The 15,143-nt window shown below is 41.9% G+C and overlaps 2 protein-coding genes across 3 annotated transcripts; both read right to left on the bottom strand.

The window, feature by feature from the left end:
- Positions 1-1,742: 1,742 nt before the first annotated feature.
- Positions 1,743-8,253, bottom strand: LOC127773799 (BTB/POZ domain-containing protein At2g30600). 2 transcript variants are annotated; one of them, XM_052299975.1, is made up of 14 exons: positions 8,116-8,239; positions 6,936-6,981; positions 5,626-6,448; positions 5,206-5,535; positions 4,852-5,079; positions 4,369-4,530; positions 3,508-3,720; positions 3,212-3,259; positions 3,040-3,095; positions 2,833-2,965; positions 2,676-2,750; positions 2,505-2,585; positions 2,340-2,408; positions 1,743-2,243 (listed from the first exon to the last, which is right to left on the bottom strand). In XM_052299975.1, exons 3-14 carry the CDS (start codon positions 6,430-6,432, stop codon positions 2,025-2,027), a joined length of 2,421 nt encoding a protein of 806 aa, XP_052155935.1. In that variant the 5' UTR covers positions 6,433-6,448; positions 6,936-6,981; positions 8,116-8,239; the 3' UTR covers positions 1,743-2,024. The 2 variants fall into 2 exon arrangements, with proteins under 2 accessions (XP_052155935.1, XP_052155936.1); XM_052299976.1 differs by lacking the exon at positions 6,936-6,981 and having other exon boundaries at positions 8,116-8,253.
- Positions 8,254-10,921: 2,668 nt separating this feature from the next.
- On the bottom strand, positions 10,922-13,202 carry LOC127774793 (uncharacterized). Its single transcript, XM_052301085.1, has 3 exons — positions 12,442-13,202; positions 11,429-11,729; positions 10,922-11,238 (listed from the first exon to the last, which is right to left on the bottom strand). The coding sequence occupies exons 1-3, from the start codon at positions 12,952-12,954 to the stop codon at positions 11,201-11,203; spliced, it is 852 nt and encodes a 283-aa protein (XP_052157045.1). The 5' UTR covers positions 12,955-13,202; the 3' UTR covers positions 10,922-11,200.
- Between the last annotated feature and the right edge of the window lie 1,941 nt (positions 13,203-15,143).

Here is a 15,143-nt window from a genome sequence, read left to right as displayed (position 1 = left end):
TTTTGCCATTATCACTTAATAGCAACTTGTTGACACCCACAGGACACGTCGTAGTTATGCAGCAACATCTAACCTAACTATTTGCAGCTAAACAATAGACAACCATGGTAAAAAAAACTGACTAGTAAATGAATCGCTCGAGCTCTCATTCCGCCTACTCAGTGGTCGATCAAAACGTTTATCCAATTCAACTGTAGAACCGAAATGCTTATTTTAAGTGTATAAACTAAATCATTGAAACGGGCAACTAAAATTATATGCAATTCTTAAAAGTTGTGATAATACCTGATTTGAATTCCATGCTGATTAACTACCAACACATATGCCTTAGGGGTGGGTCTCCCTCCTACTCCCACAAATTTTTTTCACATGTTTGCAAGAAAATACGCGTACGCTGAGTTCTTTTATGCAGTTAACTATGGCAACTCCGTGACACGTAGAACTCCAACCTGTCCGATGCTTTTTCAGCCAAATAAATAGAAAAGTGGGACCAGCACAATGAGCAAGCTGCGCGAAAAACCGCTTCTTTTTCCGGTTCCGCAACAACAAAATGAGGCAATCATTAGAGCGTCATAGATTATTAATTGTTATAAACTACTTCCTCTGTTTACATGTAAGACTTTCTAGCATTGCCCACATTCATATAAATATGCTACATTATGAAACTGAGGGAGTAGAAATTTGGGTTTATTTTTTAAGAAATTTTTATATAAAAAGTTTTCTTAAATATACACCGTTTAGTTGTTTGAAAAAGTTGCTAAAATTGATATGCTTTGTTGACTTATCATTGTTATTCTCAACGGCTGATAAGCCATGAAAAGGCAAACTAAGTAATTTAATAATTTATAGGTAAAAATTTTTATATGTGTGCCCTTATCAATTTTAAAACCAATGTAAACTACGATAAAACCCCCTCAAAATCAACATTAATTTTAAAATTTTAGCTACAACTGACAAGTCAAAAGCTAAGCAGCAAGACACCGCCAAATACCGCCTTAATGCATATATTGTAGGACATGAATTGATATATGCGAGAAGATGTAAGGGCTGTTTGGTCCATCATAAAAAATTCGCCCGACTCAAATTAGACGAGTTTTGACTTTTCAAGGCAAGTATTCGGTTGCAAACCAGAGCTGCGGCGTGCCTAGGGATGGCAATTTAACATGTTTGCCTGTTTACCCATGGGTAAAATCCTAATAGAGTTGGATTTGTTCTCCATTTAGTATCCATGGGTTTTTTTATTGGGTCAAAACCTGTACCCAACGGGCATACGAGCACGGGCATGTGTAGTCACTACCCTTGCCCGCTTTGCCCGTTTACCTGCAAAAACCAATTGTCATTTGGTCCCTCAGTCAAATTAGTATAAATGCCACCATCTAGTATTGATGAATTATAATGCTTGTATTGTTGAACTTGGTACAACTATGCCCTGTCTTTAAACTGGGATAATGTCTCTCTACCTATGGAGATTTGTGGTTGAAGTGTTAAACTGTGGACAGGTAAACAGGTATGCCTGCGGATGTATGGCAACGGATATGGGTTGTGCTCCTTGCTCATCATGTATTAACAGGCATGCTCGCGGGTATGAATTACCTCACGGGTACGGACATGGGTAGTCACTAACCGTACCTGTCGTACCCGACTACCGCGTGCCATATTCTGGTAGAACAGTCACATACAAGTTGCCAAAGCGAGTAATCCACCCAAACAACCGAAACGTGTCATGTTTTCTATGATTCCCATGGTTTCACTCGTTGATCCTTCGTTCAAGCATTCCTCGTGTAATCACGGTTTTGTACCAACTTACAGATGACACATGTGTATTACAAGGACGTATAAGCATTATTCACTTTTTCTATGGTAATTATACCGCAAAGAAAAAAAAAACCAAAGTGACCAAAGCAAACTAAAACGAAAAGTTCTTTACTAGTGCAGATATGAACACACCGGATTACAGAGCCACCTAGCTAGATCATTGCTCACTGCCGATCTCTTCTCAGGGGTGTGCAGCAAAGCTGTCCCAATCACCGGAAGTAGCCATAGAGCTCGAGGAAGCAGATGCAGAGATTCCAGGTGTTGGAGACGCCGGTCGCCGGGGCCGTCAGCATGACCCGGAAGAACCGAAACGGCAGCAACGCCGTCTGGCCGGTGATCGGCCACGACGCGAACTGGCCAGGCTGGCAGATGGTCTGGTCGTCTTCGTGGACATGCAGGCTAGTCCAGCTACGGCCGTCCATTGATCCCTGAACGCCGCACACAACAAGATTTAGGTACCTCACTCTCATAAACATCCGTGGTCCCATCAGGGTCAGGGTACAAATGAAAGGAAAATGGTTTACCTGAAGAACCCACGACCTCATGAAGGTCGCGGAGCCATCCTGCCTCACCGTGTAGTAGTTGCACATAAGCTGCAAAAAGAGAAGTAAATAAACTTGGACAAGTGTTGATACAGTTTATTCCCGATGCTGGTTTGAGAAAATACGAGCAATGTTTCAGATAAGAACCTGGTGATCCGGTCCAATGTCTACCATCCACCAAGAACACATCTTGCCATCTTCAAGACGAGGCCCAGCAAAACAAGTCGCCTGAAGTAGCTAGATGTCAAACCCGTTCCAATTTCCAAGCAAGATTTAGTAAAGTTTTACTGCTATTTTTACCATTCCCAATAATAATACCTGGTAATTTTTTGAAACCAAAGCCTTTGGATCCGTGTACCTGGAATTTGGGCTGCTCGCTGTCACTGTAATATTCTAATTACAGAAGAGAGCCATAAGTGATTAAAGTTGTTGCATGTAATGGCCTCATACATAAACAAAGCATAACCATATTTACCTTGGCTAAAACAGGGTTGATCCATTGGTGTTTACCAAATGATGTACCGGCATAGTAGATAACACCATTGTTATCACCATCCGAAATATACTGAAGCTCTTTATAGCTGGAGCGTCTATGATGAAATCTCTCACTGGGAATTTTGAGGTTGATGAACAGTTAGTAAATAAAAAACAACTCTGTATTGATCAAAGCATCAATACTCACCATGTATTTGTTGCCATCCGTAGTCCCGCATTAGAGAACTCAATGGCTTCTGCAACCTGTGATCCAGAAAGTAAATCAATTGTACTTTTCCTGTGCAGAATACTAACCAACTGAAAGTATGAAATATGATCCCTAATATGCAATTAACTTTGGAGAGCTAGTAGTCACTAACCAACTGTCTGAACGCTTCTATGTTTTTTGCTAGATTACTTTTCTCCATCTGCAGCGAAGTAATGGGTAATTTTAGAAGCAAAAAAAAGAAAAAAAAACTTACGGTGGCAAGTGCTCCATAGTATAATAACACGAGGGAACAAATCAACAACATAGTGGTAAATAGGCTCTGTAATCTCCCCATACACCCTGCTTAATTCCTAGGACAAGCATGGTTGCCCATCTCCTTTACTGAATGACACAACACCTGGCCCTATTATTAGAAAAAGAGAACAATATAACAAGAGAAGGCAGTACCAGGTGAAGGACAGATGGTTGCACTAAAGGGAACCGCACAAATGTTAGCAAAGTATTGATGGCAGTGAGCCTCCCTCCAAAGAGTTTCTCTGGTCTTGAAGTGCTTAAGAGCTCGTGCACAGAGGTCCAGTTAAAACAGTCACAAGCCTCCATGCACCATGTTAATATGGCATCCAGAACCCTCTCTTCTGATGTTACAGTCATATGCCCATGCTGCAAAATTAGCACTAATATGACCAATGTTGGAAGGATCATAATCTGATTCTCTGAAATTAAGTAGGACATATGTGTTATGCATATCATTTTTACAATGTGCACTAATCTAGCCTACACATCCATATAGATTCATTTGTTTATAATAATATTAAACAAGATTAAGATATATAAACCAGATAAACATACCAATGTTCATATTAGTATGTTGACAAAATGAAGTCAAATAGAACATTCGTAATCTCTCCTGTATTCATAGCACTCACTTGTTCTCTCTCTCTCTTTTTTTTTGCGACGACTCACTTGTTCTCTCTGAATGCATGGGATCATTGACCGACTATATCTGAAAATTTGTAGGATTTTTAAGGAAATATCCTTTAAAATGACCAAATGTTGAAGTATTTTTTTTGGGAGGGGCACCGTTAACTGGCAACCTTACAGCCAGAAAAAGTAGCGAAGTTGCAATACCGAAAACTAAGGAAAGCCATTTTCATTTGTCAGGTAAAATGTAACACTAATGATGAAACTGGACAGCTTCATATGATGCTCAATCTTGATGGGCACCTTTATCTATGTTCTCGAGGACATTATTTTTATTTGGTCCAGTAGCAGGGAAGTTCATGAAATGGAAGCAGTAGTACAACTTGCCTGAAGAATATCCTTAAATGTTGCCTCATCCAACAACACAAAGTCTGTGCAAGCAGTTGTGCAATAATCAAAGTGTTCTGCAAAATTCCTCTTGCACATTTCTTCAAGCAATTTACAAGATGGAATTGACGAAACTGCTCGTAGAACTGAACATACTGTGTCCTGCAAGAAACTTTCAGGGGTAAGTCTACACTGAACCAGCTAGCAAATTCACCAAATTTGCAGAAGCCATATCCAATTATCCCATAAAAAAACTAGAAATTAGCCCTGGTGGATGAGCTTCTTCCTGTAGGACACGAATCCTGCATGCATAATGCAGACGGAATTGTATCAATATCTCATATATGTGATTTATGAGGCAAAGCCTCCACTTTTTATTGTCACTACCACCGCGTCCCCAATTAAGTCTTGAATAGTGACAGGTAAATTGCACCAGTAACTTTTGTTGGTGAATTGCTCTATAAAAGAGAGAACATTAGGTACCTTTGAGAGGAATTCCATAATTCTTTTACAGCATTCAAACTGAAGAGCCGTGATCCCAAACTGGTCTGACAATAGGAGCAGCTCAACCAACACTGGTGTGATTTCCTCGATATCCACCTTAAGTTCCCCACTGTACATAAATTGGATGAGGAGAAAGAATGCTTCGACGGGAACATCTTCGAAAAATACATTTGAAGCACTGCTTTCTTTCATTCCATTTGTGAACATCTGCATTTGTGCATTCATGACTCAATCTTTGGTTGCAATAAGTTAGATATGAAGCATATTGCTGAAATATGAATATTTTGAAGTAATAAAAACATAAAGAAATACAGCATGAGAAGAAAATTGTACCTTGTCAAATGTCATGCTCCACAAGCTAAGGATGAGTTTGTGAGCATGAGTAACAAGACCATGTCCATTTACATAGATATTTACATCACTGTGCTCACCATTTACAAGGAACTGTTCAATTTTCTGTGTATTTAATGGAGCTTTGAAAGGGAAATAATAAAATTGATGAGCTTGAGAACCACCACTTGATAACTGTATTTTTTTGCTAGACTCAGAAACTGCATCACTCATCTTCAAACAGCCAATAATTTCTTCACAATACATTACCAATGGTTTAACTTTAAATTGTGAACTCAACTCCAGCAGTGAAACCAGTTGCCACTCCGAAATCTGAGCCAAATAGTCAGCACAACAGAAAAGCAATCAATAATTTCAGTATCCACCCTTTCTTAAATTCAAAAGTTGGCATCTCAAATATACCTGCGTAGAACCTGTGTAGATGTACTCAAGAAGGGAGTGCAGAACTGGGTAGGAGACAGATGGAAGCTCAATAGCTGGTCGACTCATCATCAGGTTAAAAGGGAAATCACCACAAGAACCCAAGACAACTTTGTGAGCTGGGACAACCTTTCTTTCGCTGCCAACCACAAATATAGAATCTGAGAAATCCCAGTTCTCTAGAAAGTTTGCAAGTGCCCTTTGGTCTAAGCCATCTTTTGATTCTTGTTTTCTTGTATGCCCTCCAGCACCATCCGGCTCAACATATGCACACTCAATTTGGCTCCAAAGGATGCTGTTTTGAGGAGCTGATGGCATAAGACTTATATTTCTGTATCCAACATGCTTGTCCCAGCTGGATAGTCCCACATACTGAACATTTCGGTTGGGATCAGGGTCAAGCCATTGGAACAGGATGTTGTTATTTGGATGTCTTCCTTGCCCGATGCTTATCAGTCCATCATAGATGCTGATCCAGTAGCTCTGAAAAGACGAGGAGCAACATAGGCCAATGCCAGCAACATCAACAACAGTCTTTCCATCTACTTCAATTTTCAATCTTTTGTTCCTATGGCTGCCCAAGATCACAATGTAGTGACGACTGTTATCCATTTTGTAGTGATAATGCTGGCTCCCAGGTTGTTCGCGGAACACCAGGGTAACATCATTGTGTGCAGATGCCTCAAAGGTGATGCACCCGCGACCAGCCTCCCTGAACCGAAACTCCTCATCCCAAGCACACTCGAAGGGGGCAACTGTTATAGATCTTTTTTTCTCCTCCACTTTCATCGTAAACAGATTTCAGCTGCAAAGGCAAATAGGGTAGGAGCACAGAGCACTTGTCAGTCATAACTAGAGAGGTAATGCACACCACCCAAGATAGAAAAGTGGAACACATACGCGCACAAAGAAAAAGAAAAGGGACTACAGATATCCATTAGTTGTTGAGAACCGCACAAGCAAGAAACTTCAATGCAAATACAGGAATCAGTAAAATAAGCAAGTCATGTTTGTAGAGGCCTATGATGTGCTTGGGTGTGCAAGAAGCCCGGCCAAAAAAAAGTACAGATAAACAGTCTGGCTAGAGTAACCACTTCTATTTGTGTATACAAACAACTGATGCTATTGTAAGAAAGAAGCAGCCAGCCTCATTCAATAGATGAGAAAATTTATTCAGCAGAATATTCAAATGTTGGAAGTAGAATTTCTTCTCGCGAGAATTATATCAAGTTAAAAAACCAGATATGATGCACGATGCTGAATAAAATTGTCACTGGAACCATGAGACTCACGTTTACCACCAAACTTGGGCAATCAAGCGTCAATGAGTATAAATATCTGTCAGAAAATTGAGATAACAAAAAGATGTATGAGTGGTCAACTAACCAAATAGTTCATGCATAGAAGGACAACATTGACTAATATCATCCAGTTTTTTTACTCTCCTTTTGTTTGCATAGAAAACATGTTTATAGCTAACTGTGGGTCAGTCAACCAAATTCATCGTCCCAAGGAATCTGCACCCAACAACTACTGACAATGAAGAGAAAGCCAATTCTCGCATCACATTCCTTTATATATTCGACACCAATGAGAATAGTAGTGAAATTAAAATACTGTACAACACAACCCAGCAGATACCGCTACCCATATTCATCAGCAATCTAATTAGGCTATTCCCAACCAAGACATTAGACATAGTTTCCATAAACTCCACATCATCAAGAAACTAGTACTAGACACTACTCTTCCAATGCAAACACCACTATTCCATACTTAAATTTAATGCTACTTATCTCACATGATGTCTTGGATGTTGTGTAGAAACCATGTCTCATGCAAGACATGGTTTTCTTCTCTTTCCTCATTTATTCACTTGCCATATCATTTTTTATCCTAGTTGGCATCTTATTTAATGCTATAGACACCATCCTAGTTATTGGGTTGGAAATGGCCTTAGAAACACGTAGCAAATAAATTTGGACACAAGCCCTCTAAATAAATACTCAGCATAGGATCCTTAGTAAATAAGTCAAACACACTTTGCTGAAAACCTACATTTTCTTTTAAATATCCTGTATCTCGTTGGTGCTTTAGCTATCGTGTTGTTTCTTAAGGAAGAAATTATATATCCAGTGAATGAACAGAAAAGCTAAGTTGGTTCATCTTCACTTAAAATGGTTGGATGCTTTGCATAGAGCTAGTTATTTGGTGAAGAGAACTGCTTCTACCACTAGCAGTGGCGGATCTAACATGGGAGATGGTATTAAGGTCAAGGCAAATTTCTACAAAAGAAGCTACGGTTAACGCAAATTCGAGGAAGAGAGCGTGGGTAGAGAGAGATGGGAAAGAGGATGTGCGGTAACGGATGCGGCGGAAGCAGCCGGACGAACGACGGCGACCCCTGCTCGCTCGCTCGCGCGATGGATGGGGATCGGCGCAGCAGGCGGCGGTGGCGGAGGATGTGCTCACCAGGATGCGGCGGAAGCAGCATGACGAACGACGGCGCCCTGCTCGCTCGCGCCTCGCAGGATGGATGGGGATCGGCGGCGGCGGCGGCGGCGGCTGGCAGACTGACGGATAACTCACGGCAGAGGCCAACTATACGTCAAAAATGGCGAGGGTAATTTAGTAATTTGCCAAGCACTCAGTCCACCCCGATTGCGCATCACGTTCACCTGCCAAAACGGTGCAAATCTAAAAACGGAAATAGGTTTTGTTTAGTTCCTTCAAACTTAAAAAAAAAATATCATCACATTAAATATTTAGATACATGTATGGAGCATTAAATATAAAAAAAAACATTTGCACAGTTTATATGTAAATTGTGAGACGAATCCGAATCTTTTGAGCCTAATTGCGCTATAATTTGATAATGTTGTGCTGCAGTAAACATTTGCTAATGAATGATTAATTAGACTTAATAGATTCGTATCGCAGTTTACATACAAAATCTATAATTTGTTTTGTTGTTAGTCTACGTTTAATATTTCAAATGTGTGTCCGTATACGTAAAAAAAATTGACGAGGAACTAAAAACGGCCATAATATCCATCGATCCTAATTCTATTTTTCAAACGGAGGCTATAGACTATTTCCTCCATCCCATAAAAAACCAACCCCGGATATGACACATATCCTAGTGCTATGAATCTAGACAAATTTATCTAGATTCGTAGTACTATGATGTGTCACATATATTCCTAGATTCGTTTTTTATGAGACAGAGGAAGTAGATCTTTGAGATGGTGGGTTTTTATTTCTTTTATAGGGTTATAAGATGGTGGATAATAAATAATAGATATGTTTGAGCACTACTCGATTAAGCACAATTCACCAAATGGGTTATGTCGTGTTGGCCCACATGTTGAGGCTAGAGTTCAGACACAATCCAGTGAGATGTTGGGAAGTGTTATGTCGACTAGGCACAAATGGGGTACATGGGTTGTGTAGAGGCCCATTAACCCAAATCTGATATATACCAAAATAAAAAGACAAACAAAGTTCGGTGTATCCTGACGCACAAACTTCGACGAAAGCTTGGTGAGGTCCTCCGCCCACCAATAGCACATTCCTCTACCTCCTTTGCCAAACACCGTCATGGCCCTTCACTTCCTACTTCCTTTGCCTTGAGCATGTGAGCTGCCAACAACCGACACGATTAGTGGTTTGTGCTCGTGAATGGGATCAGTCGCGCCACCATGACTCAATGACGGCTACTCGATATATAGGTTCTAGGGTCGACCTTGGTCCCCTGGATGCGTCCCTATTAGAGTCCGACACGATACTCGGCCCAACGGGCCCAAAGACAGAGACGCAGCACTCGGATAGATTCTAAATGTCTTCTCATTTTGACAACATGCTATTGACTCGGAAGGAATTTTGACGTGGGACCAGGTTCATTAGAAATGTGGTCTCGTTAGCTTTCCATACATATGTAGAACATCGAAATCGGAGTCCGAGTACAACCTGGGCGACGAATTTAGTGTGGACTGCTCCTAGAGACCTATGTGGACTCGAACTTAATATGAGTTGGACCTCCATCTTGACTTAAACGTCCATGATGACTTTGTCCATCTCTTAACCACTCTCCAAGTACTCCATGGTTCTCTCCATAGTTTCTAATCATAGTTAAATCATTAGGTAATAATCTATTCTCAAAAACACATAAAGAAGTAGTTAGGAACGAGCTCACTTGTTATTTAATTGCCGGGCACGAGATTTTGAAGAGTAGCATGTGTATTCAAAGGAATGGTGACCTCCTTGGCCTCGATCTTGCTCAGCCTAGCTGGATAGGCGGCAGCGGCATGTTTAACGTGGGTTTCGCGTCTAGGACGATAAAGCATACGTACGGTACATGAAATAGAATCAGAGACGATGTGGTGAACGATTGACGAACAGGGTTCAATCTTTCGTTTTCCACATTTGTATCGGGGTGCTGATATACCGAAATTTTGGTCCGAAATTATTTTATTTTTTAATAATATATTGCCAAATTCACAAAATAATGAAATTTATTTTTAATGTTTCGACCGAAATAATATCATATCGGGAGGGGGTCTAGAACCAAAATTTTTGAAATTTTGGAAATTTTGTTCCGGAATTTTGAACCATGCTGACGAAGCGGAGAGATAATGCAAGCTATGCGAGCCTGTTTCGCTCGGCGGGAACAATGCACGCTACGCAAATCATGCAGAAACCGAGTAGGAGAAGGAACAACGAACGACAAAAAACTTTCGGTAGAAATGGTGATGGATGAAATCAATCGGGAATTCGGGATTCTAACTCGGACCTGGGGAGAAACGTATGAAAACTTTCGACAATAAACATTTTCAATTTTTATAATAGTAGATATTTGAATGGTTTTAAACAAACAAGGGGCATCTCCTCGAAAAATCAACACGGTTTAAAAAATTATAGCTTCCCTTCTTTTCTAGAATTTTGATGAACTATGGAGTATCTGGTTTTGTGATATTTAATTGAGGATAGAAACAGATGAATTAAATATTGCAAAGTTGAAGATGTAGTTTTAGAAAAGGTATTCAAACAATCATCTATAAATATTTTAAGTAAATTTCACAAAATTACATATATTTTGATCAAATTATCCTAAAACTATAGGTTAAAGGTATTATATCACAAAACTAAATATTTAATATTAAAGTTATCACAAAACTATATATTCTAAGGTTTAAATCTATAGCACTATTGTTATATTGGAGCTATAAATACTATAGTTTTGTGCTTAAATTGACAATAAACATATAAGTAGTTTTGCAATAAATTTGCCATTAATAATGCGTATGTGCATCAATCTCTTAGTACAATATTCACCATGACCGAGGATTACACTGAACTGAAATACTGAAGCAACTAATCGAAGTAATTATATATCCAAGTGACACAAAAAGAGCAGATTAAATCCTAATGTCCGTCATCTTTTGATCTTATGCACTTCTGTAGGATGCCCGATTAATTAAGCACTGGCTTTAATTTGTCGATGCATATATATATGTCAGGTGTCAGGACACCTTATTGCTATTCTTCCTCTGCTCGATCAAGCATCCACACAGGGGTACTTCAACGCATCTTCCGCTGAAATTTCATCAACAGTACATCGAGTAGAAGAGAAGAAAATCAGCAGGCAGGCATATATATGCACTTGGTAATACGAACAAGTGAATGAATGATGATGATGAGCTAATTAATTAAGCTCTTGCAACAGTAGATCAACGAGCAATTAATTAATATCAATTCGATTATCGGTGAGAAAGATCCGACGGACCTGGTGTGCCGTGCGAGAGGACGACGACGTCGATGCGGTCGTTGCCGATGGGGAGGTCGACGAGGAGAGGGGAGAGCTGGGCGTAGGCGCCGGCGCGGACGCAGACGGTGGTGTGGAGCGCGTCCCGGTTGTGGCCCAGCAGGTTGGCCAGCGTGAGGCGCAGGTGCATCAGGCTGTTGGTGTTCACCCGCAACGCCCTCCACTCGCTCTCCTCGAACTCCCCTCCCTCGTCCCCCCTCACGAACCGGATCACCCGGCTCGTCTCCCCCTCTGTCGCCGGTCCTCGCCGCCGCCGTATCAGCTGCCCGCCCAACGATCCATCCATCCATCCATCAAGAGGAGTTAATTGCATATATGCTTGCATGGCGATAGATCATCCAAGGCAATCGACAAGGGTACCATGACATGACATGACATCGTTATTTGCATTCGGTTCAAATAGTTATATAAAAAATTAAAAAAATAGTATTAGTATCACTTAGGATGATATAAATTTACAGGCAAATATATATGACTAAATTTGATCCAAATCAGAGAAACAAAACAATAAAATTAGATAGTGAATAGTACCCATACATCACAGCTAATATTTGTTATTTTTTCTTCATATGTAAATCGAATTTAGACTTACATATCTGTATAGTGTCTTATATTATCACAATCTATCTCTTTATAAATTTTGAGAAAACACTAGTGACATGGTGGTGGAGTTGTGAGTGCATAACTCTACCTACAAGGGTTCAAATCCTGATGCCCACGAATATTATGCATTTGCAAGTGGACTTTCAACGTAATTTTGGTGAGATCAGGGATGTGTCATTCGTTTTTGTCCCTTGAGCATGTGTTAGGGGCCAGGATACATTTGCGGGGTGTGAGTGTGGTGTGTCGTGTATAATGGTGTGTGCGTCTACCGTTTAATCAGAAAAAGATTTATAAATTTTTAGAACCGCTTAAACTGTATGCATACCACATAGGTGGTCGTGTAGAAAATACTTTTGACGTATGTATACTACCTGCGCCGGGCGATCGACGAGGGTGACGCGGCCAGGCTTTGGCGGGACGACCTCCACCGCCCACAGCATCATCGTGCTGGCGTTGTCGCCGGCGACGGTGACGGCGGTGCGCCACCGGAGGTACCTCCCGTTGGCGCGGAGGTAGCGCCCCGTGCCGTTGCGGAGGAGGGAGGAGCTCCTGCGGCGGAACGCCTGCCACGCCCAGGGCGGCGGCGTCGGGTGGTGGGCGGCGTCGCGCTGCTCGGCGGTGACGCCGTGCGCGGGGCCCGCCTTCGCCTGGAGGTCGGTGGCGACGAGGTAGCGGCCGTAGGCGCCGCGGAGGCGGACGTAGGGGCCCGGGGCGGCGCCGGGGACGTCCCCCGTGATGTGCTCGACGGCCCACACCGTGTTGTGGGCGCCGCGCTGGCCGGACAGGCAGACGCCGCGGCCGTCGTCCTCGGCGGCGAGGTACTTGCTGCGGCGGACGACGGAGCACCGCAGCCGCACGAAGTGCGCGTCCTGGAACACCTCCATTCCCGACGACGATCATTTGTGCCAACGACTATACTTTCATCGCGAGGCCGATCGGCACCATGAGCAAAGCCGACAGGACGATATCAGTTCGATCGAGCTATAGTCGCCGTCGTCGCCGGAGATGTACAGCGGCCGGCGCACACTCCATCGATCGATTTGGTACGTACGAGCTCGCCGCCGGGATGTTGGTTGCACGCACGTACGAGACGAAGGCGACTGCGCGGCGGCCGGTTTCAGTGGACGGCGGCGCGCGGGGCGTGACACATGTGGCCCTGCATTTGTGCAGTCTAAATACAGGTTATTCAAGAAGAGAACAGCACTGATTCGCGCGGGAACGATCGACCTGCGGCCTTGACCGGTTCGCGGATCTGATCCGAGTTGCACGGATGCATTGCCTGCGGAGTGTGGGCTGGCTTCGTGTGCACGTGCAAGGGAAATTTTGCAACGAACGGCATTTGAACTTGAATTTGTAGCACGCTCGCTCTCTCTCAAAAAACAAATCGAATTTGCTATACATTGCTCCGAGACATTTTCAGCCCGTTTGGTGGGGGCGGGGGGGAGTTTTTAGAAAGGATTAGGAGTTTAGAGAGATGATGCTATTAACTGTTTGGTTTGGTGACATGAAAATTTTGGTGAGATGAAGATAGAGAATTGAGGAATGAACTCCATCCTTTTCAATACCTGGGCAGAAGGTGCTAATTGAGAGGAAATTTCTCCTTTACTCTACCTAAACAAATCTCAACCATCCATTTTCATTAATGATATAATCTCCAACTAAATTCCCTGTCAAATTCCTCTTTCTCTACAAACAAGATATTAGGATTAAAAATTAAAGAGTAAAATGCACCAGCGGTACTTAAACTTGTCAGGAGGTTTCATTTAGGTCCACGAACTTGCAAAGCGCACATCGAGATCCCTAAACTTGGTTTATTGTATCATCCCGGTCCAAAGCCGTGTTGGACCGTGGTCTTACCTACGTGGCACGCCACGTGGACGATGACATGGATTTTTTTTTTCTCCCTTCTTCCTTCTTTTTTCTCTTTCTTCCTTGTCGATAAGACGAAAATGCCTCGTACACGTCATCGTCCATGTCATCGTCTTTATTTAAAGTCTATGAAATCTTTTAGCCACCATATAATATAATCCAATTGTGAGTAGGTTTGTTGTGGAATCCCAACAACCAAACCATGTGGAGTTGTTTCTTTCGTGTAGTTGCTCCAATTTGCTATGTTAGATTGCCCTCTTCCCCAGGTTTGCTTACGTATTATTGGTAGTTTTGAACCTTGCCTTTTGCTACCACTATACTGTGCATGGTGGCCTTGGGACTTTGAGGATGACGGGGTCTCAAAGAAACCACAAAGTACAAGGACATATATGGTGAAATAATAGTTATTGAAATGTTTCCTATGTGATTGCTATGCTTCATTAATGAAACTCGGATCAGGAAACAAAGTTCATTGAAGAAATTGATGGAGGTTGAACTCACCCTAAAGAAAGTATAGGACTAAATGATTAATTTTGATTAGATAGCCCATTACGAGAATATCGGCGTGGTGAAGAGCAATGGTTCATATATCTATATAGAAACTAGTATTGTCTTTTCACGAGACTCCCTTCCACTCATCACACCTAGCCTACATTGAAAATAGATAACTTGGCTGGCAAAAATGAGGGAGTAGGGCCCGTAGAGAAAGCTGTCGATATGAAATAAAACAATGCCATTGTCATTCTAATCTGAAAGGCAGCTTGCCTCATAGCCGCAAAGGTCTATAAGCGGCGATGTTGATGGTTCATGGATACTAGGAGGAGAGGGATAACCTCGTCAATATCAAGTGCATGCGGCGATGAGACAACACTGGCTAGTGGTTGTGCTCGTCGACATGAGGATGATGGGTGCTAGCCATGGAGATGTTAGATAAAGAAAAAATGAGGGATAGATTGATGAATTTAGTTGAGGAGAAACTGTGATAATGTTCCGTCTGGATTTAAGCTTCTGGGTAAATGCACATAACAATATGAGCCAGACTATATAAAAGCCTAACATCCAGATCATGTGAAATTGACGCACGTCTGATAGGAAAGATGTGAGCATGATAGTAAAACTTTGAGAAAATCCAAAAAATGCAATCAATAAGCATCATGTTATATATTTTGCATTGACGAAAATGAGGTATAGTAAACGCCATAGC

Source organism: Oryza glaberrima, chromosome 5 (genome assembly GCF_000147395.1).
Source record: "Oryza glaberrima chromosome 5, OglaRS2, whole genome shotgun sequence".
NCBI lineage: Eukaryota > Viridiplantae > Streptophyta > Magnoliopsida > Poales > Poaceae > Oryza > Oryza glaberrima.
This window is presented reverse-complemented; position numbering and strand designations above follow the sequence as displayed.

Bases quoted from the DNA above. Each gene is read 5' to 3' on its own strand.
- LOC127773799 (XM_052299976.1), bottom strand. From the start codon at position 6,432: ATGAAAGTGGAGGAGAAAAAAAGATCTATAACAGTTGCCCCCTTCGAG. The intron at 3,260-3,507 runs GTACTGCCTTCT...ACTTCGCTGCAG, and splicing joins AACCATCTGTCCTTCACCTG to ATGGAGAAAAGTAATCTAGC. The intron at 2,966-3,039 runs GTGAGTATTGAT...CAAAATTCCCAG, and splicing joins CGGATGGCAACAAATACATG to TGAGAGATTTCATCATAGAC.
- LOC127774793 (XM_052301085.1), bottom strand. From the start codon at position 12,954: ATGGAGGTGTTCCAGGACGCGCACTTCGTGCGGCTGCGGTGCTCCGTC. The intron at 11,730-12,441 runs GTAGTATACATA...TTGGGCGGGCAG, and splicing joins TCGTCGATCGCCCGGCGCAG to CTGATACGGCGGCGGCGAGG. The intron at 11,239-11,428 runs GTCCGTCGGATC...ATGAAATTTCAG, and splicing joins CCTCTCGCACGGCACACCAG to CGGAAGATGCGTTGAAGTAC.